The following is a 26,384-nucleotide window of genomic DNA, read 5'->3' on the forward strand; positions in this document are numbered from 1 at the left end:
TAACTACTAATTATATTGTTTAAAAATTATTGCTAATTTCCTATTTTGGCCGAATTTTAACCTTGAACATTGAAGGATGGAAACACCACGATATGCCACTTCAATTCAAGGACGTTCGCTTATTCTAGCAGTACTGCAGTACCAACCACCAATACAATCTTTGAGAAGTTATGTTTAAGAGCATGGCCCACATTATTTAATAATGAAATTTATTATTTAACAAATAGAATCAAATGTTCAGTTTATAACCTGCTTTCCTTTATTTAGGAGACCAGGTTGTCTTACTTATAAATTAAAAAAAGAACAAAAAAAAAGAAAAAAGAATCAAATGTTCAGTTTTATACCGTGAAGTATGAACAACAATCAGCTATCCAGTACACTGGATTAAGAATTTGGGTCAATTTTGCAACAACTAAATTAGCTAACAAAGTAAAATATACCTATAGGACACAAATATGAATACTGTACATTGACATTAATGCTCTTAACAAGATTGTACTAAGCGGCAGAGATTTTAAGATGAAGTAAAGCATTCTGAACTAAAAGTGCAGAATGAGTGAGTGTTGCTCTAATAGATCTAACACTTTTTTAATAGGTAATCTATTGCACTATCCTCTTCATCAGAAACTAATATGGTTGAAAGATCAACAAAATCTGCTGAATTTCAGCACATTGAGCAGGTCATTGATTAATACACATGTAAGAGCCCCATACCCTGCTTCTCCAGATCCCCTTCCATACTTCCATATTTATGATATGGTTACACTCCAGTGATGTACAAGCTAGCTGCGAAAACAATGTCTCGCTTTATTGCATTGGAAGCAATTTCCATTTTCTTGTAGAGTGCAGAATTACCCATAATAGCTGCAGCATTTTTAAATTCACGACATGTCTCATCCAGTCTTACAATGGTGCGCACTATCAGGCCTTCAGGAACATCTGTGAGTTCACAGATATCTGCAAATGGAGTGCCCTGCCAGAAGGAGAGGGGGAAAAAAACAGGCAGCGTGAGACGGTGAGCCACTCAAAAAACAAGGGATAAATCTAATTTATGTGCTCTAAAAGACAACCTTTGCCCATTCATAAACCACTTCTACAAGACCAAACTTGAGATTGTCTCTGGCATACTCTTCAGGGTTAATCTGTACTTTGAACTGGGCTTGAAGCTCCCCAAGTCTTATTGCTGTGTCATATAATCTAGAAAGAAAATAGCAAAATACAATGATTATATAAATTTTTTTATATTATTTATTTATTTTGTGGGGGTGGGGGGCAAGGAAGAAAGTGGGGGAAATGCAAAACCTCAGTGTCCATCATATCAGCACTCAATTTTCAAGGCTACTATCTAAGAATTTCTTGACACCAGCCAAAGCACATAGCCTCACTAAAGAGAATAGTTCCATGGGCAAAATTGTTCAATATGAAACTCAAAAAGCCAGATCCTTATAAGCACATAACTTCTCCCATACATACCACTTGCCAGGATAAATTCAGAATTTGCAAATTCATGGCTATCACCAAAGAAAATTATACAAAACCCCCCACAATGATCTCCTAGTAGAGGCAAAGCTACTGATCTATCCTCCAACCCTATACATCCACAGCATACTATAATGGGGAGCCATCTACCCAGTACAGCAAGAAATCTAATTATCAGATCTTTAAGATACAAGGAGAAAGATGATGGAGAAAAAGAAGGGGGAACTAACCTCTTTTTGGCCTGAGACAGCTTGGGAGTAAGAGAAGGCTCAGAAGTATTCTTCTGCTGAAACACAAAGGCTGACATTAATGCCACTGCTTCTTCTGGTTCCAGATCATCTAGCTGATTCTCAAATAAACACTCTGTGCAAATCAACTCCTCCCCTGAGTTCATCTCACAAGCAACACGGCCTTTTATTTGAACTACAAGGTCAGCATCTATACATCCAATATCTTTCAGAACATCTATCTGCAAATGCACGACATAAAATGTTCAGCGGAATGTTTTGTGTTTGAGTATTGACACAATTTACTTCAGATTATCAAACTGCCACAAAGTTGAACAATTAAAAGAGAGGTGAATGTCATGAGAACATACTCGACCCTGAAAGTCTGGCATCTGCTGAAGTGCTTCGTCTGACATTTGAAATTTTAGAGCATTGACTTCCTCTTTGTGTCTCTTTATCTCTTTTGCTAGCTTAATGTGCTCTTCCAATTTTATACACCCATGGCACTTATTCTTTGACATCTTTTCCAACAGGTCAGTCCACCTGTTGTAATCTTCCACAAGATTCATGTCTTTCAACTTTAGCTCTGAAACAGAATCACCAAGTGTTTACATGTACCCCACTATCAAATTTTACACACGATTTGCTTCATATTCAATATAGAGTGAATACACAAGTCAAAAGGTTTACTTTTCCCCAAAACTGATATTTTAAGTTTGTTGACATGGTCATACCTTTCTTTGGATCTAGGGCTGGAGGGTACTTATTTCCATCAGATTTCAGTTCCAATAGCTGTTGAACTGTCCTGGAGTAAGCAACACTACTACTATCTTCAAGAAGTCGAGCTTGGTCAATTTTTATTTTGCAATTACATATGCATAAAAACCCTGTGACATCAACTCCTCGAACCTCATAACTCACCCCAGCAGCAGCACCACAGTGAGGTAATTTTATGTTGATGACTCCAGATCCTTTGCGAGGAGTGACAGAAGAACAATAGTCTTCCTCAAGGGCACGTTTTGCTTTTGGTACCATAAAATAACCATCTGGAAAATCGACATTTCTTTTATCTTGTGAATTACTGCTAGCCTGGGAACTTTGTGCAGTTACTGGTAAATTAGGTTTCAGCACTAAAACAATGTATTGTTTGTTATTAGCAGAAGGTGCTTTCACAACAACTCCAAGCAAGTGGTCCTGGGCCTGCCAATTGTGAATGATTTAGGTTTAGCCCCCATAACTATATTTATCCAACCAACTAAATGAAGGATTTTTCATAATATAGTTCAATGCGGCTAATATAGATGCGGCTAATATAGATGCAGCTATTATGAATCTAACAGCATATTCCACTAAATGTATGGTCAAGGGAGCTAACGTCATCACTGCAGAACCAGTCAGCTATATAAACATATAAAGTACCACCTCATCAAACTACAGGCTAAAAGATGTCACCTTGATTTTCTTCCTCAGGTATGAATTAAAAGAAAATTTACGACTCCGAGAAAATCTTTTTTTTTTTTTTTTGGAGTCTAATCCTAGTTGTTATTCATGCATTTTTTCTCTTAAATGTATGTATAATTTTAGTCGCACTTTTTTCAAAAAGTATTTATTGTCCTCATACACCAGCCAAAACCAATCCATATCACAAGATAGTATCAGTGCTGGTCCAAATTAGTTCCTGGTACTGGAAGATGATGAATGGTTAGAATAAATATCAGCAATCAAGAAATTTACTAAGTCAAACGTATATGAATTCATAATTGCATGCAGGCCAGCAAAAAATAACAACACTTCACAGTCCAGGACACATGTAGTGCAAACCCCCACACCCCCACCCCCCCTCCCCCAAACAAAGAACAAAAAGAAGAAAGAAATTATAAGGTAGTAAATTTAATGGAGTCTCAATTATATAAGTATTGGAATACCAGGATACAGTATAAATAGGAACTAACCGATGTAGATTTCACAACTACCACTCTTCCAGGAGAAAGAAATTGTTGAGCAGCAGGTGACTGCATTACTTGTTCAGATATTGAACTGCCATCTTTCTCAGCATCTGAGTACATCTCATAGTATTCCTCAATGGCCGGTTCACCTTTTATACATCTACATGCAAACAGACATGCTTCAGACAGTGGAAGACAAAAAAGAGCACCATAAGTAGGCATCTAACAACTAAACTCGAATACCCTTCCCTAACCCTCATGTCTTTTAGATGGAAATGTAAGTACATAGGATTCATCTAAAAAAGCATGCGAGTACAGAGGACAAAAATTGAATCTTTTATTTTCCCTGAGGTGTGTGACAAAAATTGGATCCACCCTAAGAAAGATAAACTGATATAAAAGGATAAACCATATGCAATTAATGAAAATGTAATGAAATTATAAATTATCTTTACAGTCATCAGTGATACTTTTTTATGTCCAGAGGATGTATGCATGACCAAATCAAACATGTTAGATGGTCCCCTCTCCCCTTCACAATTAAGACAGCGTAAAATTCACAATACGGCCAGAAATGCCACATCTGATTCTGAAAGTCATATTCTTAAAAACAAGGTGCTTAATTTCATGATAAAAGTTTTTATTATGCCAAAAAAAGTGTTACTTTTTCCAACCCAGGATTAATATATTGCTATTTCAGCATTCAAAAAAGTTGAGAAACCATCTTTTAAAGAATGAACATCCAAAAATTGGAGTGAAAGAAAATTCCAAGACAAATACAGCAAGTCGCCAAAGAAAGAATTTTAATGTAGTCAAATGATGAAAGTATAGAGGTGATGGCAAGCGCCTTCCACCAAGAGCGACAGGTCACAGGTTCAAGTCCGAGAATCAACCTTTCCAATAAACTGGGGGTAAGGCCATAAGGTTGCCACCATGACCTTTCCCAAACCTCACAAAAGTGGTAGCTTTGTGCACTAGGTATGACCAAATGATGAAAGTACAAGAAATTGATTTTTGTAATAGAGTTCAATTAGAGCAAACTATTTTAATATGACACACTAACACTTAGTGCAAGCATGGCGCATAAGACTAGCTTTTATTAATAAAACATAAAAATATGTAGATGATTAAAATACTTTTTTAAAAATAGTGAAACTTATTTTAAATTTCTTGAAACTGTTGGTAGTGAATTTTATTTGAAGTAGTGTTTTCAACCTTGTTGAAACTTTGGTAACAGAGTTTCATCTAGAAAAAAATTCTCTTAATAATTTTAATATATTTATAGTGCAGTGAGGGCTTTTTTATCATACATGTGGCATAAAGGAAGGATATCCACTTGTCACAACTACGACATATAAGAACTAATTTTTTTTATTTTTATGACATAGGAGAACTTCACTCAAATTAGTTGCACAGAACATACTGTACAACAATCCTCACTGTTAATTAAACTCTTACGGGCAATAGACCCCACCCGCCAGAACCAGTTACTAAGTAATCCAAGGGTTTTCACCCCTAACGGGCTAAGCAGTTTATCCTCATGCCTAGGAGGCCAAACTGACAATATGATATACGCATTAAGTGATGAACAATTAGAGAAAACACATTTAGACAAAACATCGATAGTACTAGCATGCATTGAAGCCTAAAGTAAAGAATATTTATTGTGAAGAGTATATGTCCTATAATAACCAAGATTCTGCCCTGACATACTCAATAGCTTTTGTGGGTTGAGCAAGCTTTCGCATTAGAAGTTGTTGTTGCTCTGGAAGCTTCTTCTGAGCATGGAATTCAGCAAAACTTCTTTTCAGCATGTCTTCCACCTGAAATTAGGGTCTCCCCAACCAACCTTGGCTGAGAAAAAACTTAAGCAGAAAAATGATTGATGCTAGAATGCAGGAGACAATCTGTTGGTCTGTAAATATCAAAGGAGAATCCTCAAGAACATGCAAGGTTTTTCCTTGAAAAAAAAAACCTTGACAGAAAGTCAGTCCAAAAAGGTTTATTGTAGACACAGATCCTCAATCACCATTTCTCTATAAAACTGAAAATATCTCACTGATTAGCCTGAAGAATATGCCCATTATATCATAAAAAAATCTATGTATTGCTTTCTCATTCATGTCCTACATAAGTACGGATGACTAGTATCTGTACTGACAGCCCAAGCTACAACAACTTTTGGAAAGAGGCTCGGCTTTCATAGAGAATTTTATCCAAAACCCTTATTCTAAGATAGGAGTTGCATAAATTGAATATTGTACCTTCAATTCTTCAACACGGAGAAGATGTAGAATCATGATATAGGTCAGCCGAAACTGAGACTCAAGCCTAGTTGCACTTCCAACTATAACATGCTTCAAATCACTCTCTTCTAAGATTTCATCACGACACATAACAACCACTGTACCAATTTTATCAAGTCCTCTTCTGCCAGCACGGCCTGCCATTTGAGTATATTCTCCTGGCAATAATTGTCTAAATTCCTTGCCATCAAACTTCCTTAAAGTATCAAAAACAACCTGCAAAAACCTCAGTTAGGTTAAAATCTGATACAAAAATGTCCAACCTACAACCGGATATAGCATAGCACATAAAGACATGGAAAATAAAAACTAATTCGTCATAATTAGTAATTCTTGATGTTTCTATTTCTGGACATAAAACCATACACTAATACACACAATGCCATATTTAGTGGATGAGAAGTGGGGACCTTATGCCCAACTATGTTTTATCCTTCATATGTGAGTTTACATACAACTTCATCAAGCTGAGGAACACTAGCATGTGCATAACAGCTAATCTGTAGCTTGATTCTTACATTGCAAACGGAAAACGTTTTTGTTACTAATGCAACAACAGTTAAAAAGTCAAAAACAGAAATTACTATGACCTAGAATGTCATGGAACTAACTGCTTGATTGGTCAGAATAGCAGCCAGTTTGATTGACTTTCAAAAATCTGAACACTCTAGGGTTCAATAATTAAAAGATGTATGCAAAATATACAGGTCAGTTATAAACCTAGTACAGTGATTGATACTGGAGCAGTGAACAACTCCTAATTATGGTAAAAGTAAAACCATCAAACAAGCCTCACCGTTCTAGCTGGAGCATTGACCCCCATTGCAAATGTCTCCGTTGAAAATAGAACCTAAAAATAAGAACAGAGATAAGCATCAACCCACTATAACTTCTCCGACCATTAAAACTCAAATATGCACAAAAATAACATTAGTGAAACCTCAACTCTGATGCATTATAAAGAATATGATTGCAGCATTTCCTCAACCTCCTAAGAGCATTAGGGATAACTGAAGCACCATTTTGAGAAACCAAATTTGAATGTCATACAACACCGAAACAGTCTAGAAGCATATTTACCTTGATTACACCACGGCAGAAAAGCATCTCAACTACTTCCTTGACAATTGGAAGCAGCCCTGCATGATGGACACCAATCCCTCTGTGAAGTAGGCTTTGAACTCTAACAATCTGTACATCACATTATTTTATTATCACCACCCAAACGACGGTGTAAATTGGAAAGAAACTAATCTGTAAGCTACCAAACCTGTGGTAAATTCCTGTCAGATCCCTTTAGTCGGGAAAATGCTTTGTCACAGAAAACACGAATCTCACTTTTCTCAGAACTACTAGTTAGGTCAGTTCCATACATGCTATCAGCTGATTTATCACAGCGATTCTTTGAGAAACAAAATATAACCACCTACACATGAGAGTAAAGGCAAGAATAAGCTCCTAACTTATTTCTTAAAAATTATAAATTTAACAAAGAAACAGTCAAGATAATTTAATGCTAACTCACACAAATTAAGCTACCCTAATCTAGTAAAAAATGATCCAAACATAAGCACATCATATAAAAAAAAATTCCAAAGTGATCCCAAATTAGCACCCCCAGCGGGAATTGTACAGCTACATATCAGCAAAAGAAAATACTTCTACATTATCATTCATTAAAAAAAAATAATAATAAAATAAAACAAAAATCCCTTCTAAATCATCGCAGCTCTTCAAGAAAACTAAGTTGCAACTAATTATATCCAATGCACTATTTGTATAAAACAGTCTAGTAATTCATAGATATCAGACTGAAATATGAGTTCATGTTTGTTGGAAAAACAAATATTATCTTCCGTTGATAAAAATGAAGGTGACGCAGCTAACGAAAAGGGCAAAGTTTTTTTTCCTTGTTGAGGGAAACATTCAATGGCTGAAAACAGAACACTTTATAAAACACTGCTCTAACAAAACTACCTATTTTTGTTATCTTCCAAAGGCAGTTTTATGTTTTCATTTCATTTTATTTAAGAAAGAAAATCAGCAGCATACAACTAATTCTAAAACATTGAAACAGCGCTACAAAACCACAAATTTAAATATGTTCTTAGTGTCGTTTTCTGAATCACCAGAATAAAAAAAAGCATGATTAACAATGAGATACTGAAGGAAGATATATTCTAACATACAGGCAATAGAGATTTCTTTGATAGATTGTTAATAAGCTGCAACCACAGATTAGCATCTGATCTCCTTGACCCCCAGTTATTTTGGCTGTTCCCATAGTTTCGATTCCCCCCAACAGTCCCTGTAAAGTTCCCCAGATTTTGGCTCCCAGAATGCTTATTCTGCTTGCCACGATTAGAATGTTCGCGTCTCTGAGCTCGGCCATCAATAGCAGCTGGGACCCCAACATAAGATCCAGTACCACCACCAACACCAGTCAAATTCTTTTTCTTGAATGCATCTTTGGCATTTTTAAATCCCTGAGGCATAAATTTTTCATTTTCACATATTTTGTAAAGTTCTCCAGAATAAAATAGGCAGTGCTCCAGTGGTACTGGTCTTTTCGTAGTCCTGATAACAAAAACATACTTAATAACAGAAATTTAGGTAAGCAAACAGGAAAGGCATAATATAATTCCCCTTTCTGCTGTATCCTTATTTTAGAAAAGCAATCATGTAAAAATGAAAAAAAGAAAGCAAGAAAAAACCAATAATTTCAAAAACTTCAACACTCTCAAGATCATGAAACTAAAGTGAATCCTGCCTATACCAGGGAAGGGGGTTTGAGCGAAGGGAGAGGGTACCTCCTGTTGTGTAGCCCATAGTCCCAATGGGCTTCTAGTAAGACCTTCCTCCTCCCCACCTCCCACACCCCCCCCCCCCCCAAAAAAAACAAAGAACTCCAGTAAGCATACAGATTTACTACTTACCCAGTTACGCGGATTTCCTTTTGCTTTGTCCGCCCAATCCAGTCAGCAAACTCAACCGTGTTTGGTACCTGTAAAATGATAAAAACTACTTTCTTAAATGATGATAACATCTTGAGGCTATGAAAAAGAGAGACATAGCAGAAACAAAGACTAAACATCAAAGATATGCAACTAATACATATCTTTACATGAGCTGACTTTTATTAGAAAAGTTTAATTATGCAGTAAACCAACACATTTGTCTGGAAAAACAATATAATTTTCATCCTTACAATTTCAGGAAATAAGCATTTACAATATATAGATAGGCCGAACCCAAGTAACAAGAAAATCTTCCTTTTCATCTGCTTCTAATGTTGTTAGGCAAAGTAACGTAAGCTCTTCACTAATTACCCAGCACAAAAATTGAAGGTGCTTCTATCTGTACAATTAACTTGGATGAACCTCCATTCACAGCAGAAAAAGGAGGTTCTGGAAGTAGCATTTTAAACCTTGAGCAAGCGGCAAAGCAAGACTAGAACCCAAAACAACTTAATGAATTTAACATAGTGTACATTGTACATAAATGCAAAGCTTAACTGTAAATTATCACAAAATATGAATCAACATTAACATCATCAGAAAGTCAACAACTTAGCTGTGTACTTCATGATAACAGGATGATAAACAAATTCAAAAATTGGCGTAATTAACACCAGCAAATAAATGCAGAGTTTACATATACAATTAAGGAATAAATGAAGTGACAGGTACATATAAGAGAAATTTAAATGACCAATAGTTTACACATAGCAACAAGAAATCCCTGGCCTCAAGCTAACAAATGTGACATTCCAATGAAATGCTTCACATGCTTAAAGCTGGTTTAGAAGTGAGAAACAAATAAACTGGCAGTACCAGCCCTCTAAGATTACTAAAGCTATGAAAAATCATCAAAGTTCATTAAATATGTATATTAGGAAAAAGCAAATACCGTGGCCGAAAGGAGAACAAAGTTAATATGTCTTGGAAGCATGATTATAACTTCTTCCCAAACAACACCTCTTTCAACATCATTGACATAATGCACCTCATCAAATATAACCTGTTTCATAAATGAAGCCAAAAAAAAAAAATTAATAAAGAAAATATTTTTACTAATTTATAATGAAATACCTAGAATTGCAAAATTAAAAGTAATGAAAGAACTTAATTGGTAAAAAGAAGAGGGGAAATTACTGTTAAAAAAAAGGAGCCCCTTTACCCATTCAATGTCACGTATAATATCTGCACCCCGGTAAAGCATTGACCTCAATATTTCAGTGGTCATGATGAGACACGAAGCCTCTGGCCTCAAGCTAACATCACCAGTGAGAAGTCCAACATCAAATTTCCCACAGAAATCCCTATATTTTTGATTGCTGATGGTTTTAATAGGAGCGGTATATACAGCTCTTGTGCAATGCTGCATGGCATTAGGATCAAGTAAAAATGCTTAGCATAGAAAATGAGTAGAACTCAACAACAACTCATGCTTGAATATAACTATTCTCACGCATAAGTAGATCCTCAACATTCAGGGGATCTGAAAATCAACGCGCTACATTCAACTACTCAATTAAATTAACTATTTAAAATTAAAAAGTTAAACCATTAGTTCAAAGCTCATGTCATACTTTTGATGCCAAAGCAAACGCATATTCTGCAACGACCGTCTTTCCAGCTGATGTATGAGCAGCCACAAAAACAGACTCTCCCCTTTCAAGATAATATATAGCCTGAAATTGTTACCCAAAATATAAATCTTACTTAAGATGCAGATAACCCCGCAAGCTACTACAGTTAAAAAGAAAAGAAATAATAGATAGCACAACACACAAAGGTTTTACACATGCATGAAACTTGTCAATAAAACATGTATGCTACTATACCACAAAAGCTTTGACGCCATTTCCAGGAAGACCTGCTGTATCACAAATAATATGTAGATGTTGTGAAGAAGAAAATGCAATGTCCAATTCAGCCCTCTTTAATGTGCGTAATGCAAATTATATTCCTCTTTTTTGGAATCCATTTATAATGGAATGTAGCACAATCAAAATATTACCAAAACTCCTAAGCTTCTAAAACATGACAAAATTAGAACTAAATCAATGAAAAAAATGCAATGGATGATTTAATGATAATAAATGAAATTAAAGTTATACCAAAAAGGTTTTTGCAGGCCTCAACATTAATTTCTAAAAAAGACCCAAAATTTATAATGTACTGGTTTCTACCATGACCGGTAGAGGGTATTAGATTAAAGAACATGAGAAAAATAAAATCCTAAAAGTTAGAGGAAAGTATATTCCTCCCTGCTTCATTTCATAAAAATAAAAAAAAAATTAAAAATTAAAAATTAAAAAAAAAACTGCTGCAAGTTTAGGTTAACCATCTAATTCTAGCCATAGAAAACTAATATATGAATAGATGGCAGAAATGATTTGCTTTGACCAATACCTCTTTCTGGAATTTATCCAATTCAAAGGGAAAATCTAATGCCATATCAGGAACAAGTTCATGGAAGCGCTCTGCAATCCCTTCACCACCTCCAATAACAGCCCAGGCCTGCCAATTGATAAACATATAAAAGAACGGCACAACCAACAGCAAAAGGGGCAGACCGCAAGGCAAATAACATGATATTGTACACATTTGGAGAACTCACCTGCTGCTTCTGCTGTCCACCACCATCACTTATGCCATCCAATTTTGTCGTTGATCCTCCTGATTCAACTGAAAAGATATCATCTAATAGAGATAATTCAGGCTCATTTGGGCTGCTGGACACATCAGTCTTATTTGATTCATCTTCCAATTTAACAGACTCTGCCTCCGACAATGGACCTTCAAAATCAGTGTTGAACATTAGCTCAAGAAAGAAAAAAAGACTAAATGCATCCAAACCAATCTTTCCCAAGATAAAGTTGATACACCAATATTGTTTCAATATATAAATATTAAAACTTTCCATACAGAGCTTACAATAAAAGCCATGTATTCATAAAAGCATATTTGAAATAATAAATATATAATGATAAAAAAAATCCATAGTTCTTCAATCCTTCACATATAAAAAGTTGGACAGTGCATTTGGATTATGAGAAACGAAACAAAGAGAAGTTCATTGCTTCTCCCCTTTCACTACCTAAATGAAAAATAAAGAGGATAGTATTAAGATGAAAAAAAAAAAAAAAAATTTGAGGGCCATTTTTAAAATCTCTCCAGAAGATGAGAAATTTAAAGTGTTGAGTCAATATTGTACGGGTAGTCATTCTTAATCTTTCTCATTAAATTCTTTTCTAAATAATTCTCTAGCAGAGAAAAAAAAGATTTGTCTATGTAGAACATATAATGCACACAGCTACAAACCACTCATAACAAAACCTTCATGCAACCCACAGTCTATAATTTCTCTTCCTGCACCATCACCAAACAAGAGGTAGTGGGACCAGATTCACTTCTCATCTCATCTCCTCTGTATTGTCCTTTTAGAACAGTTCTATTGTGACAGAATACAAACATACTAGAATCCACAGTGCAAATCGCAGATCACAGAATATGCAAAACTTCTGTGAAAACCCACTTTGCCCCACTTGGATCTAGTCAGTTTAAAATTTGGTCCTTGAGCTGGATATAAAAATCACAATGAGCAAGCCACTTCAACCATCTCTGTTTAGAGGACTTTTAGTAGCCTTTTGAGTGAAAATGAACTACTTTAAGAATATCCCTTTTTCTATACGTATAAATTAGAACAATCTACTTGATGCAATGCAAGGACAACCTGGGTCATTCATAAGCCCAAGCTGAACAAGCCTTGCTCTGCTCCTTCATGTCAGTTTGCTCATGAGATCATAACTTCAAAAACAGATGCATCCATGAAGAGAATATCAAAATGCAGATCATACATACCATCTCCCTCATATTCAGGAACAACATCGTCTTCCCAAGCCTTCATGAACAAGTCATCAAACTGTACAGATAACTCACCCTGCATATTCAAGTAACAGAAATCATTACCCAAGCATAAAATACCAGACAATAACATACATTCATGAGACCAACTAGGGGTGTCCACTGGTCAAGTTGGGTCAGGTTTGGGCTCAACCCATCACTCGACCCGAGCAAATCAGGTGGGGTAGGCAAAACCTGCTGTCAACTAAACAAAAACGGCAACTCAACCATTTGGGTGTATTCAGTAGCAACAGGCTAAAAACAATGGTAGTTGTAGATCTGGCGACAATGGTATAATATGGGGTTGGTGGCGACGGGGAGATGTGGAGGTCTCAAGATCTCCACCATATCTGGGTGGAAAACTTGCTGGAAACAAACAAACTGCCGTCAACCACCAACTGCTGTCGAAACCAGTCAAATCATGACAAGTCAGTCTGGGTCAAGCAAGTGGGTCCAATTGGGTGGGTGTCTAGAGTCTCTAGACAATCCTAACAGCAGGAAACCCAAGCTTGAGAGGGAATCTAGACTCACCAGCTTTTCATCTGATGTGCTCTTGATCGAACTTTGGTCCTTGTAAACATTCCATGAGGATGGATAAACCTGTAGAAGAAGGAAGTGGAAAAGATCATGTATTTAATAAGTCTACAATATAAAATCTTTATATAGATTAATTTGTCAAAAGTTTTATGAATGACCGATAAGTCGATTAACCTTGAGATTGCCAAGGTCCATCCCTTTCTTCAAGCTTGGAGTAACGGTCTGAGCAGGGCCACCATTCAAAACTTCACGTACCCATTCACCATTTGAAGCACCTTCAGGATGAATCCTTTCTAAAGACTGGGACTCATCCAAACCTCCAGGACGAAAAGGGCGATTATTTATGCTGCCCCTTAGAAAATCCTTTGCAGGTCCAGCTGTGCGTGGCAAAGAGTCTTGAGCACCAACAATTAATTCTGATACATCCACCTAAAACAATATAAAAAACCAACTCCCAAGACTAAGTCAGGAACAGAAGAGGTAATAATGACAGCAATGAAGAATACTGCCAAATTTCTTTTGGTAAGCTTCATTACCAATTGCAAAATAGCAGTATAAACAACGACAACCATCCTTGATTTGTCAATATTAGGCCAAATGAAGTATTAGTGACCAATAACACACATTGAAGTAGCGGTAATCTCATACCTGAACAGACTTGGGTTCCCATATTTCTTGCATCGACCCTTTCTTCTGGCGTCTAAATGGCAATTCCCATGTAGGAACCACAATAGAGCGTGGTAATGATGGCTCTAGGGGCACTTTTGCCCTTCCAAACCAATCAAAATCCCACTGCCTTCCAACCTTTTCAGGTGAAAATTCTTCAGGGTCTAATCTAGGTGATAGATATGTCTCTTCTACATACGTTTTAATCGAATCAGGTGTTTCCCTCGGAAATGCAGGTGGCTGAAACAGAAATTACATAAGTTATCAATGCAAAGAATGAGTGCTCTTTCTGTAGCATAATTAAAAGACTAAAATATTGTTTTCGTCCCTAAAGATTGCATAAAGTTCATTTTTCATCTACGCTTACTTTCTAAAGTGCGTTTCCACTAGTTTAGGGGCGAAGATAGATACGAATATTTCTTAGTTTAGGGATAAAAAGTGTAACATTTTTCAACAGTTTAGGGACGAAAATTGAAATTCATGCAAACTTTAGCGACTGAATACTATATTATAGTAAACAAAAAGGAGTTAGCTACTTGAAACTTTAGGTTTCTAATAACCTGTCCAATTTGACATTGAATGCTTCACTTAGCTCCTAATATTTGAAAGTTTCATAGTGCCAATTCAAATGCATTGATACCAAAATGCTCAAAACAAAAAATGATCCAACAAAAAAAATTTAATAGAATTGCTGAACAAGAAATCCAAAAGGCAATAAAGGTTCTCAATTAAACAATAAAAAAAAATTACAACAATCTATGGAAAATTAGAGCACAATGACATCTTAGCCAAACCCTAAAAGCCATGAAGTGTATCACAGAGTTCACAGCAAAAGGCTGAAGTTGAACAAGCAAACTGAGCAGAGCAGAAGCAATAACTTTTAAAAAGTGCGGTGTGAAATGAGATTGAACACTGACCAGAATGAAATCGGGAAGAGAATTGACGGGGTCGGGGTGCTCGACGGTGGAGATTGGCTCCACCCTGAGATGGCCACTGTGGCCGGAAAACCCGACCCGGAAAGAGAGCTCGTTTGCTGCTTCGATTCGATCCATTTCATGTAACGGCGCTTAATTGCACTGAAAATGAAAGTTGAGTGCTTATTGGAAGTACTAGTTGTTGTGTTTTTTTTTTTTTAATTTCTTAGGGGGTTTTGATTTTCGCGGGTTTTGAGTGAGGAGTTGGGAAAGGTTAAGGTTCCTTTGGGTTTGGGGTAAACTGTATTTGTATGCGCAGCCGTGTCCCCTTGTGTTTTTTACTTTTTTTACTGAGTGCATGTGTGTAGTACTGTATTGTGCAGAGTATTGAGTGTAGTGGGGGTTTTTGGAACTCGTTGGCTGGGTGACAATAGTAAAGTTATTCCGGTCGGGAAAATTATGTATTGAGACAAAATCAGGAGAGGAGGGCTGACCGCTAAACCGGGTCAATTTAGTTAGAAGATTGAAAGGTGGGAAGATAAAAAATATTTCAATTTTTTTCATTTATGTATGGTTGGAGGGTAAAAATTTAAGAGGTATGGAGTAGAAAACAGTTTGTATAAATTTACTTTTATATCCTATTACATATCTTTTTTTATATAAATATTTTATGAAGGAAAGAAATTTTTTTATTATTTTTATACAAGATAGAATTCTAATTTAGCTTAATTTAAGTGTGTATATGTGTGTGAAGCTCCTTCCTAGAGACTTGAACCCCGGCCCTTGCCCCACACACGCTACAAGCACTTATACTTCATTAAGGGTGTGCTATGAAAGACAAAAAATTATTGTTTTGGAATAAAATAAGCAACCCAAATGTAGAGTAAGGAATCCAACAAAAAAAAAAAAAAAGGTTTAAAGTTGAATTTAGTTTGGGGGAAGGGTAAGCCATAGATGAGCAATTTTTATCCAATCCCTTCTCCCAATTTTCTCTCTAATTTGGGGACTGTAAAATGATGGGCCCATGGAGAAAATAGTCGGATCCCAGTGTTTTCTCTTCCCTAAAATCACTTCAATCAAACACCCTTCCCACCAAAAATCTCTCATATTTTCTCTCCCATATTTTTGCATGCTCTCTATTTTCACTTAAGCCAAACATAGTCTATAACCCCGAGAGAAGATCCAAGCGAAAGAGAGGAGATGTTTAAAAATTCATCCCACTTATACTGAGCTACTCAACAATATAGAGAACTTAAGGAAGCCTTCACGTATGGCACAAATGGAGCTTGGAATTTTGTAGTGTTTAAGGATGTCGGGTTGAGAGCTTCTATGACTCAAACCTTATATGACTTGAAAGGAGTATTCTTCAAACAAAACAAAAATGTGTTGGTGGTGCACCCCTAACTTTAGGGCCAAAAGAACAGCCTAGGTTTCACCAATCAAAGGATCCAAAGGAGGCAACACAAATGATTGGGCAAAAAGTATGGCTCCCACATCATTTCTACCAATAAAAGCAACCATAGAAAAGCCAAGTCTGATAGCAATGTCGAAATTTATTTTCATCAAACCTACATGAGGATACCACAAGGAAGCCAGGGGGGACTTTAGGGCTATCCATGTTGCAAGGTGCTCTTTTTTTTTTTAGAAGGAAAGTAAGCAGAACAACCCACACACAGGGAATGGGTACAAAGGCATAATATCACACAACTTACCCCTTACAAAAGCCGGTAACTCTTGTAAGGTGTATGAAGGCTTTATACCCGATTTTGAACTCACTCTTAGGCTATGTTGCAAGGTGCTCTTGATAGGTTTTGCTGAAGGATTCTACTGCATATCTAGGTTCTATAGTGGTATCTAATTATATATATATAAGATGGATTCAAATTACACCTGATATAACTCTTTAGAGTTGCACATTTTTTAAACCATTAGATTTAAGTAGATCCAACAGTAAAAAAAAAAAAGACACAATATTCTAATTGATTTTATTTATTATCCCTTATTTAATACATTCCATACTTGTTTTTAAACCCAAAAAAAACTATACATTCTCTCTCTCTCTCTCTCTCTCTCTCTCTCTCTCTCTGTGCCATGTTGTTGAATAACACATTCCATACAACATAAGTGTTGTATTCTATTTCAACGTCTCTGGTTTGTTGTGTGCTATTTTTTTTTTATATGAACGCCACTAAAGTCTATATCTACTACTATATGAATGTCTAGGAGTTGATTAATCATAAAAAAAAGGACTAAAAAATTGTAATTTTGTCAAATTCCTTCAAGGTTTAAATATAGATGCAATGAATAAAATATCAATGATAGAGAATGATAAAAGCAAAGTCTAATATAATTTTTTTTTTAAAGATTTATTATCAGTAATTCATGTGAGAAAAAAAAAAAGCCTATATCTACAACTACAATCACATGCCTATATCTACAACAGTGACAAAAAAGAGTAAATAGGATGAAAGTTGTCATCCTCTCAATGATTATGGTAATAGAATAGTAATCAACTCCTAGTCCTACAAGCCCATCTGTTCCGAAATCCTAGCCAAAGTATAGAAACTGGAGATAGAGACGCGGAAGATAGAGAACAAAATAGTGTAGAAACCAATTAAGAGAGACAACGTATAGTTTTTTTGTTTTTGTTTTTGGGTTTAAAAACAAGCATGGAATGTATTAAACAAAGGATAATAAATGAAATCAATTAGAATATTAGCATTAATGAGGGTCTTTTTTTTCGTTGGATCTACTTAAATCTAATGGTTTAAAAAAAGTGTAACTCTCAAATAATAAAATGATAATTATCCTATTTAGGTATTGTAATGAATTTGGATGGATTGATCAAGTTTTTCACAGTGTCACTAGTAGACAAGGATCCCAATTTTGAAAGGTTAAGAGATCATGTGGCAACTTGCAACTTGCAAGTAACATAGTGGTAATGGTGAAAGGGAATTGAACGACAAGGTGCTCAATTAATTCTAAGTGGAGGTTGCAAATCTCATAGTTTGTCACTTTGGGCCCATATTTTATTCAATTCTTTTGTGGGAAGGGCATCCGAGTTGTACTTAAAGCATCCACAACCCAATATCTCATCCTATTCTACTTTATCATCACAAAAAAATACTTTATCAATTTATACAATACTATTTTACAATACTCTAGCATCCCAACCTTTATTTTACAAAACAACAGATTAAAATAATACAAAATTATCTCCCTCTTTCCTTTATCCCTAATTTTGGTCACCTTTCCTCACTGCCTCTCTCTCTCTTAGCCACACCGCCACCAACAACAGGCACTACCACACCAAAACCCATTATTTAACCACCAACAACCCTGCCAAGACTTTTCTCAAAAGAAAAGAAAAGAAAAAAAAAAAAAAAAAACTAGCCAAGAACAAAGCAGCAAATCTACCAAATCACCCAAAAATAATCATTGTCGCTGCCATCAATCCAAACATAAACACTGCTTAGTGGGTCCGGCCATGGGTGGCTCTAGTGATGGTGTTCATGTGCATAGGTTTTGGATTTGAAGAAAATGGGTTCTTTGAAAATGGGTTTGAAGAAAATGGGTTTTGTGTTCTGTGTTGATGGTTTGAAGAAAACCATCATTGCTTCCAAAGTCCATTTGCTTGCCACTATGGCTATCCATTTTTTGTTGTGGGTTTGGCTGATTTGATTTTGATCTTAACCCAATCCCAAAAACCCTTGAGAATCTCGGTTTAAAGAGAAGAGAGAGGCTTGGTGTGAAAGAGCTTCGGAGATGGGTGAGGGTGAATTGGCAGTGATGGCGAGAAAGAGAGGGGATGACAGAGAAGCGAGAGGCTTGGTGTGTGATGAAAAAGCTTTAGCGAGAGAGAGAGAGAGAGAGAGAGAGAGAGAGAGATGAGAGACCGTGGAGAGAGAAAGGACTGATATTTACGCATAAAATATTAATATATCTTTTACCATTGAGCTACAGTGCAATTATTATTATTATTATTATTATTATTATTATTATTATTATTATTATTTTGCAATAGTTACAATTTTACAACTTCTAATGGAATGGGCATTTTGGGCTTGAATGGTAAAATATGCTTACATTTGACATTTCCCCTTTTCGTTGCTGATGTTCTTACTGGCTAAAATCGTATAAGTGATTTGTTATTTTTATGATAAAAGGTTATATATATATATATATATTATTGATAAAAAGGTTATTTATTTAGCTTATTTAAGTGTGTCAATTCCATGCATGTGGGTTTTTCACACTTTGAGAGTAAGATGCATATGCATGTTATAATTATTTCTAAAGGGAGTGAGGGATATTCAAGCCTTAACATCTTTGTTTACAATACTCGAAAGTGAAAATTGACCTAAATATCATTGGCACTACTATGCACGAGATTCCTCTTATAATAATCTAGTGTGTGGGACGGAAAGAATCCACACGCTTGAGGAAATATTCAAGTCAGGATACCCTCATTTCTTAAAAAGAAAAAGGATTTCTTATCCCTAAATTTACAGCAAGCCAAAGTCCATCATGTGAAGCCCATATTTCAACAGTTTGCTTGAAACGTGCCCAATATTTCACGATAAGCCTTTCATCCATTTACAAACTTAGGGCTATAAATGAGCTCTATCTTTATTGAGTATAATTTAAATATTTAAGTTCGGCTTCACATCAAAAATAAAATGTTAAAGCTCAACTTAAGCTCAAACAGAATCTACAAACAATGTTTGAACTCAAGCTTGTAAAAGAATCCAAAAGCTTTAGCTTGTCTCGGCTCAACATGATTCATCAATCTAGCTGAACTCAAACTCAATATCAAGCTTTTGAGAGTGAGATTCAACACAAGTGCATTATCAAAACCATTTGGTTTGAACAAGTGGTTCTATCTCTCAATTAATTAAAGGTTTAGTAGAACATGAGTTTATTTTCAAGCCCATATCAAACTTATTACCAAGCTCATAAAACAAGTATAGATTCAACTTGTTTTTTTATCAACCCTTATTATTTAGGGGTTTTTTAATGAAATTTTTTGGCTTCGGCCTAGTCCTTATATTAAAAATATTTAAATTTAAGGATTAGACTTGGTCTTTTTTTATTTTTTTATTTTTAAGTTTGTTTGGATACACTGTTTAAAAAATGACATTTAAAAAAAAAGTTTTTAAAATATGTCTTTTGAAAACACAATTTTAAAATAATAATAAGTTTTATTTATTTATAGAGTAAATCTATATAAATAGTTTGGTTTATTCACCTTGGTCATTAAATTGTTTCACTTATATTCTGGAAGTATGGTAAAAAAAATAAAAGATAGAAAGATAGGGAAATAGCGACAGTAATTGGCGACTAGGCATTATAGCCGAGAGTACACAAAAAAAAGAAAAGCGAAAACCATATTCTCTTGCAGCGAGCATCTGGCATCGACGCCCGCCCTTGAGACTTGGGAACCAGCACACGCTAGAGGAGGAGGCCACAGTGACCCAATCCAAAGTCGGCGAAGACCTCTATATAAAGAGCTTAGGCCCAGAGCACAACAAAGCCGAGCCAAAAATGGCGCATAGAATGCTCAGAGATCTGGAGGCCGATGGCTGGGAACGCTCCGACTTCCCCATCATCTGCGAGTCTTGCCTCGGTGACAATCCCTATGTTCGCATGGTATGCTTCTTTTTCAATCTCTTTTCACCTTTTCTTTCTTTGCCACTACAATTTCAATTTCTGCGAAACCCTAAATCCCTTGTTCCCTATAGCGCAACTTCATCTTGTCATAGGTTGTGTTTTTGTAATTATTAGTTTGGCTTAGCAATGGCTTCTATGTATAAAATTATTGTGAAATTTCAAACTATAAAAAAAAAAAAAAAATTCGAAAGGATGTCAAGGCTAGTAGAATTTGATGTGGTAAATAGAGGAATGATGGGTCCCGAAGAGAGCACGGGTTTGTTTGGAGTTGAAATAGTTGCAGAGTGTTTTGTAGTGGTGCGTCTCCGTTTGTTCATTTTTCAGATTGGTCTGGAAAGTCGAAAGTGTATTACAACCTAATTTAAATTTGATATTGTTTTATAATTTAATTGGCTAATTGGGATTCGGCCAATGAGCTTTAGCTCAAATGGAATTTCGTCCCTTTGCAAGTGTTAAGTGGAGGGTGAGGTTGTGGGTTCAAGAGCCACTAGGTACGAGTGTAATCAGGATTAGGTTCCTTTGAAAAGTAGTGATGGGCTAAAGTGGTTTCTTAATAGTTGTTTGGCCTTTTTAGAAAAATTTAAAGAGGCCTAAGCAATTTATTCCACTTGAAACATGGATCAGATTGTCATCTTACCATCTACATGTTTCTTTGCTCGATTATACTTTGTAAGTCTATTGTAGAACTGGTTGATAATTCATGCTCTCTAGTCTATATATCGCTAATGCCTCTGTCATTTATTTTCTTGAGAATTAAATGCAATATAGGAGGGCAGATTGTCAAGAAAGAGGTATGCAGCAAATACAGTATGACTGTATGATAAACCTTACTGCATTTTTTGGGTAGTGATACACTTATTTTTCATATTAATGCCAGTGCTGTTTCAAATTTCAATTTTTGTTCCTAGTAATGGTCAATTAAAACTGTTGTTAAGTATTGGTACCCATGTATTTGAATGCAGACAAAAGCAGACTTTGATAAGGAATGCAAGATTTGTACACGACCCTTTACAGTTTTCAGGTGGAGGCCTGGTCGTGATGCCAGATTTAAAAAAACTGAAATTTGCCAGACATGCAGTAAGTTGAAAAATGTTTGCCAAGTTTGCCTTTTGGATCTTGAATATGGTTTGCCGGTTCAGGTTCGAGACACTGCTCTGTCAATCAATTCTAATGATGCCATTCCCAAGAGTGATGTGAATAGGGAGTATTTTGCCGAGGAGCATGACCGCAGGGTATGTTTTTTTTTTTTTTTGCCCTAGATTACGTGGCCAAAAAATGCTGAATTATGGAGTAGCATAGTGGTCGGTGATGGGAAATAATGTTAATTTATTTACTTACTATTACAACTTCATTTGCATCTCTATGCTTACAAGAATATGCTGATGAATTTCTAATTTTATTTGGCTTTGTAATGCTGCAATTGTTTTTGCATTTGCATGGTGAACAATTACATTTGTTGATGGATGAATAGAGAAAATTGCTTTAACACTCAGAGCAAGTCAGGCTCCATGGAGCTTCTCCAAATTGTTTCCTATGTAGTTGTGCAATAAAGATACCGATGTTTCCTGCTTTGGACGTGTTTGAGTTTTTTTCTTTCTTGGTTCTACATGGTTGATAGGGTTATGCACAATATCAATGAAAGAAATTGTTAGATAAAAACATCATGTGCTTTTCTAATGCATATCCTCAGTATATCTTCAAATTTATGCCATGATGCTATTAATAGCCAGTTTCCATGTGTCCAGTAGATCCCATGATTTCGTTGACCGTCTCTTGCTATAGCACTTCCCACGTGGTTGCTGATAGTGTTGTTCATCTACCTAGTGCCTTGGTCTGTTATCTACCTCCATGACCTAGTTCTTTTGTCTGACTAACTGGAGTAGAATAACTGTAAACTTCCATTCCTATCTAATTTTGCAAATTTCCTTCCAGTATTCTTCTCACAACTCTTTGGTCACTGAATTCTGATTTATCTGCCTCTGGCTCATTATTTCCTCTACGGCAGTCATGAAAAAAAACCCCCTCTTCAGCAATCATTAATATTTAACTAATCTGGCAAGAAATCATAAGTAACTGCTGAAAGAAAATTTAGGTTTGAAAAACGTTATACCTGTTGTAGGACTGCAGTATTCTGGAGTTGAATAATTGTTTATTATAAAAAAAGTTAAGGTTTAGCCTTTTTGTTTCTTTTGACAAGGCCCAAGACTCAGTGTAAGGTTACTACTCTCTCTCCTCTTTGCGTTTTTGATTGAATGCAAGAGCTTTGGAAAATTCTAGTTCTCATGAGAGATGCATAAGTGATGGTTTAGTTTTGCTGTTTAATTTGCATTTTTTAGTTTTTGGCTTAGATGGCAATGGTTACATCTTCTCCATTCTGTCATTTTTTTGTGCTTATTTAAGTCTTTACTTTATGCAGGCTAGAGCTGGTTTAGATTATGAATCGTCATATGGAAAGGTTCGCGCAAATGACACCATTATGAAGCTTCAAAGAACAACGCCGTATTACAAAAGAAATAGAGCGCATGTCTGCAGTTTCTACATAAGGGGTGAATGCACAAGAGGTGCAGAGTGCCCTTACAGACATGAGATGCCCATAACTGGGGAGTTGTCACAGCAGAATATCAAAGATCGTTACTACGGGTATGTCCAGTGGTTGATGATTTCTTCATTTTTGAGTAAAATGAGGCATATTTAAGCTGATATCTCTCTCTCTCTCTCTGGCTTGCTTGCTCTGTATGGTTTGATTTTAAAATGTCATGGGTGTGAATGCTAAGCTTTTATTAAATGTGATGGAGATTAGCATTTTATGCCCATTCATTTTGGGGTCATGTGGGTAACTCATACACTTGCATTAGTTCGTCAATTGTCATTATTCTAATATTCTTTGCATGGAAGGTCTAGATAATGGCATAGTCCTGTATCCATGACACATATTGTTTGCAGATTGTCTCTCCTACCATAGGCTAGGAGTTTATTTGCTGAAAACACTACCTTCTGTCAGTTAGAATGAAAGAGCTTGGTCTTACTTGATTTTGCCACATCCCGCTAAGCAGGCTGGATGGTGTTACTACTAGACCTAAGGCCATTCTTGGGTTTGGTAGAGGTGACTAGTTGCTTAGTTTCTTTGAATTAGAGGGTTAAAATAGTCTTTACAAGGCAATGTTAAAAGTCTCCCCTTGCCCCTTCTCTTGTGTGGGTGTTTGGTAGAGGTGACTAGTTGCTTAGTTTCTTTGAATTAGAGGGTTAAAATAGTCTTTACAAGGCAATGTTAAAAGTCTCCCCCTGTCCCTTCTCTTGTGCGTGTGTTTGTTTTTTGCCAAGTGTGTTTGGTCATCCATGTTTTCGTTTGGTAATAGTCTTTACATCTCTGAGCATGTTTTGATTATCAATGACTCAAATCAACCTTTGTGCTTTGTACTCTATTCCCTGTTCTTCCCAGTGCCAAAAACCTGCAACAAATCACTTTCATGGTTGCACAAATGCCTACACTTGCACGCTTACAGACATGTACATCTGTGCACCTGAGCATGTGATGCATAACTTTAAGAGATTTTAATGTTTGTCTTTGATTTAATATTCTAAAGACTATGCATTCTAACTTACTCAAATAAATAAATAAATAAATAAAATTCGAAAATATGCAGAGTGAACGATCCGGTTGCAATGAAGCTACTCAACAAGGCAGGAGAGATGCCTTCTCTGGAACCTCCTGAGGATGAGAGCATTAGAACCCTCTACGTTGGTGGGCTTAATGAAAGGGTCACAGAGCAGGACCTGAGGGATAACTTCTATGCTCATGGTGAAATTGAATCCATAAGGATGGTGCCCCTACGAGCTTGTGCTTTTGTAACCTACACAACCAGAGAAGGTGCAGAGAAGGCTGCAGAAGAGCTCTCCAACAAACTGGTCATAAAGGGTCTGAGGCTGAAGCTGATGTGGGGTAGACCTCAAGCACCAAAACCAGAGTCAGAGGGATCAGATGAAGCAAGGCAGCAGCCTGCAGTGGCTCATAGTGGGATGTTGCCTCGGGCAGTTATATCCCAGCAGCAGAGCCAATTACAGCCACCTGGCACTCTGGACCAAAACCAACCTATGCATTATTTCAATATTCCACCTCCACCTCAGCAGGAGAGAGCTTTTTATCCATCAATGGATCCTCAAAGAATGGGTGCCGTTATTCCATCACATGAGGGGGCTTCCACTGGGCCCACAGGGTCAGGTGAGAACAAATCTGGTCCTGAGAAGCAGCAGCAAGGCCATCATTATCCCTATCAAGGTATGCCACCACCACATGGGCAATATCATCAGCAGTTCTATCCTCCATATGGATATATGCCGCCAATGCCACCTTATCAGCAATACCCTCCACCATATCATTCAGCCATACCCACTCCACAGCCTCCACCAATGAACCAGCCTTATCAGCATTCTGCACCACCAGGGTCTGGTACACACCCAGGATCTGCACCATCAGGATCTGCTACTCACCCAGGGTCTACATCAGGATCGGCACCACCAGGGTCCACCCAGGGAGGGTCTGGACCATCAGGATCCTCAACTCCCGGGTCATCTCAGCAGTGAAACATTTTTTCCCCTTGTATTTTCTTTTTAACTTTTGGTTATAAGTAATGCACTTCTCATGAAGTTGACTAAACTGTCTCGCATCTTGGATACAAAGATGCTTCTACTTTCAAGTATTCAAGAGTTGTATCTTATATCTCATGATATGTGCATTATAACTATTGGCTCCTTTCTGGGCATTTTTTTTTTTTGCCTTACATCTTGTTTAGGATATATGGTGTCCTACTGACCTTGATTCAAAGCAGTTAGATTTCATTTATTTGTTTTTCATCCAATTGCAATTTTGGTCTCTTGTTTGGTTTGTTCTTATCAAACTTCTGTACGAGTTTGTTATTGGCAATTGATATTTTTACTCTTTTTTCGAGGAGGGATATTTTTACTTTTTGAGTACATGTTAACCACCAAACTCTTTACTAAAATTAAGTAATTAATTCATTTACACTTCAATAATATTACAATTTTTAATATAATAATGTACATGTAATTCATTTTGATAAAATGGGAGAGCTAAGGTTTGGCTAAAAAATTAGATGTAGCTTTAAAACTTAATATCTTTTTATTAGAAGTGAATTTTGACAAATTTACTATTGGATTACAAAATCTTTTTATATTTTCAATACTTACAAAATTTATAGAAGATCAAAGATCAAGGTGAAACTCCAATCTCCCAACTCCCCTTGCTCTAAGTAAGTCTAGTGGATGGTATCTCTGAACATGGCTCTCACTCTCGATGAAATTTGGTTTTTAAGGAATCAAGGGTTCCACCTGGACATCCAGATTGACATCCTTGACTCGGTAAGGCATATCCATCTAAAAGCTAGCTGAATTCTTTGCCATATTTGTTCTCAAGAAGCCTTGTGCACCTCCACCACCACAGCTCACGTAGTCACCTCCACCCTCTGATTGGATCAAGAAACTCGGATGCAGCCATCTCAGAAAACTCCACCACCCTTGCAGTTATAGCTCGTGACCACAAAGGCGATGTCCTCAAAGTGTGGTTTAGAAAGTATCTAGTTTGCACCCCATCTCCAAGCAGAAGCTGATGCTATCCTTTGGGTTGTTTAACTTGTTTTATCTGAAGGTTGGGACATAATCATCTTTGAGGGAGGTACTACAATTTTCTTTGACCTGCCTATCATCCTCTAGC

At 36.4% G+C, this 26,384-nt stretch overlaps 2 protein-coding genes across 2 annotated transcripts; one reads left to right on the forward strand and one right to left on the reverse strand.

The window, feature by feature from the left end:
* Positions 1-311: 311 nt before the first annotated feature.
* On the reverse strand, positions 312-15,261 carry LOC142607709 (DExH-box ATP-dependent RNA helicase DExH11). The gene is made up of 23 exons (XM_075779305.1): positions 14,990-15,261; positions 14,055-14,312; positions 13,581-13,835; positions 13,401-13,469; positions 12,828-12,906; positions 11,584-11,762; positions 11,376-11,483; positions 10,550-10,651; positions 10,138-10,338; positions 9,868-9,978; positions 8,895-8,962; positions 8,148-8,535; positions 7,229-7,384; positions 7,039-7,149; positions 6,755-6,808; positions 5,917-6,174; positions 5,366-5,475; positions 3,659-3,812; positions 2,441-2,906; positions 2,078-2,292; positions 1,710-1,948; positions 1,071-1,197; positions 312-973 (listed from the first exon to the last, which is right to left on the reverse strand). Exons 1-23 carry the CDS (start codon positions 15,122-15,124, stop codon positions 761-763), a joined length of 4,056 nt encoding a protein of 1,351 aa, XP_075635420.1. The 5' UTR covers positions 15,125-15,261; the 3' UTR covers positions 312-760.
* Positions 15,262-20,295: 5,034 nt separating this feature from the next.
* Positions 20,296-25,512, forward strand: LOC142607459 (zinc finger CCCH domain-containing protein 49-like). Its single transcript, XM_075778966.1, has 4 exons — positions 20,296-20,635; positions 21,619-21,888; positions 23,073-23,296; positions 24,301-25,512. The coding sequence occupies exons 1-4, from the start codon at positions 20,531-20,533 to the stop codon at positions 25,235-25,237; spliced, it is 1,536 nt and encodes a 511-aa protein (XP_075635081.1). The 5' UTR covers positions 20,296-20,530; the 3' UTR covers positions 25,238-25,512.
* The last annotated feature ends 872 nt before the right edge of the window (positions 25,513-26,384 follow it).

The sequence above is a fragment of the Castanea sativa genome, chromosome 8 (assembly GCF_040712315.1).
Source record: "Castanea sativa cultivar Marrone di Chiusa Pesio chromosome 8, ASM4071231v1".
In the NCBI taxonomy this organism is placed as follows: domain Eukaryota; kingdom Viridiplantae; phylum Streptophyta; class Magnoliopsida; order Fagales; family Fagaceae; genus Castanea; species Castanea sativa.

What these genes read in the sequence shown, in the direction of transcription:
- LOC142607709 (XM_075779305.1), bottom strand. Translation starts at nt 15,124, where the DNA reads ATGGATCGAATCGAAGCAGCAAACGAGCTCTCTTTCCGGGTCGGGTTT. An exon ending in CGTTTGCTTTGGCATCAAAA is followed by an intron (nt 10,339 to 10,549) that starts GTATGACATGAG and finishes AATGCCATGCAG; the next exon opens with CATTGCACAAGAGCTGTATA. An exon ending in CTGTCTCAGGCCAAAAAGAG is followed by an intron (nt 1,198 to 1,709) that starts GTTAGTTCCCCC and finishes TTTTCTTTCTAG; the next exon opens with ATTATATGACACAGCAATAA.
- LOC142607459 (XM_075778966.1), top strand. Translation starts at nt 20,531, where the DNA reads ATGGCGCATAGAATGCTCAGAGATCTGGAGGCCGATGGCTGGGAACGC. An exon ending in ACAATCCCTATGTTCGCATG is followed by an intron (nt 20,636 to 21,618) that starts GTATGCTTCTTT and finishes ATTTGAATGCAG; the next exon opens with ACAAAAGCAGACTTTGATAA. An exon ending in ATCAAAGATCGTTACTACGG is followed by an intron (nt 23,297 to 24,300) that starts GTATGTCCAGTG and finishes GAAAATATGCAG; the next exon opens with AGTGAACGATCCGGTTGCAA.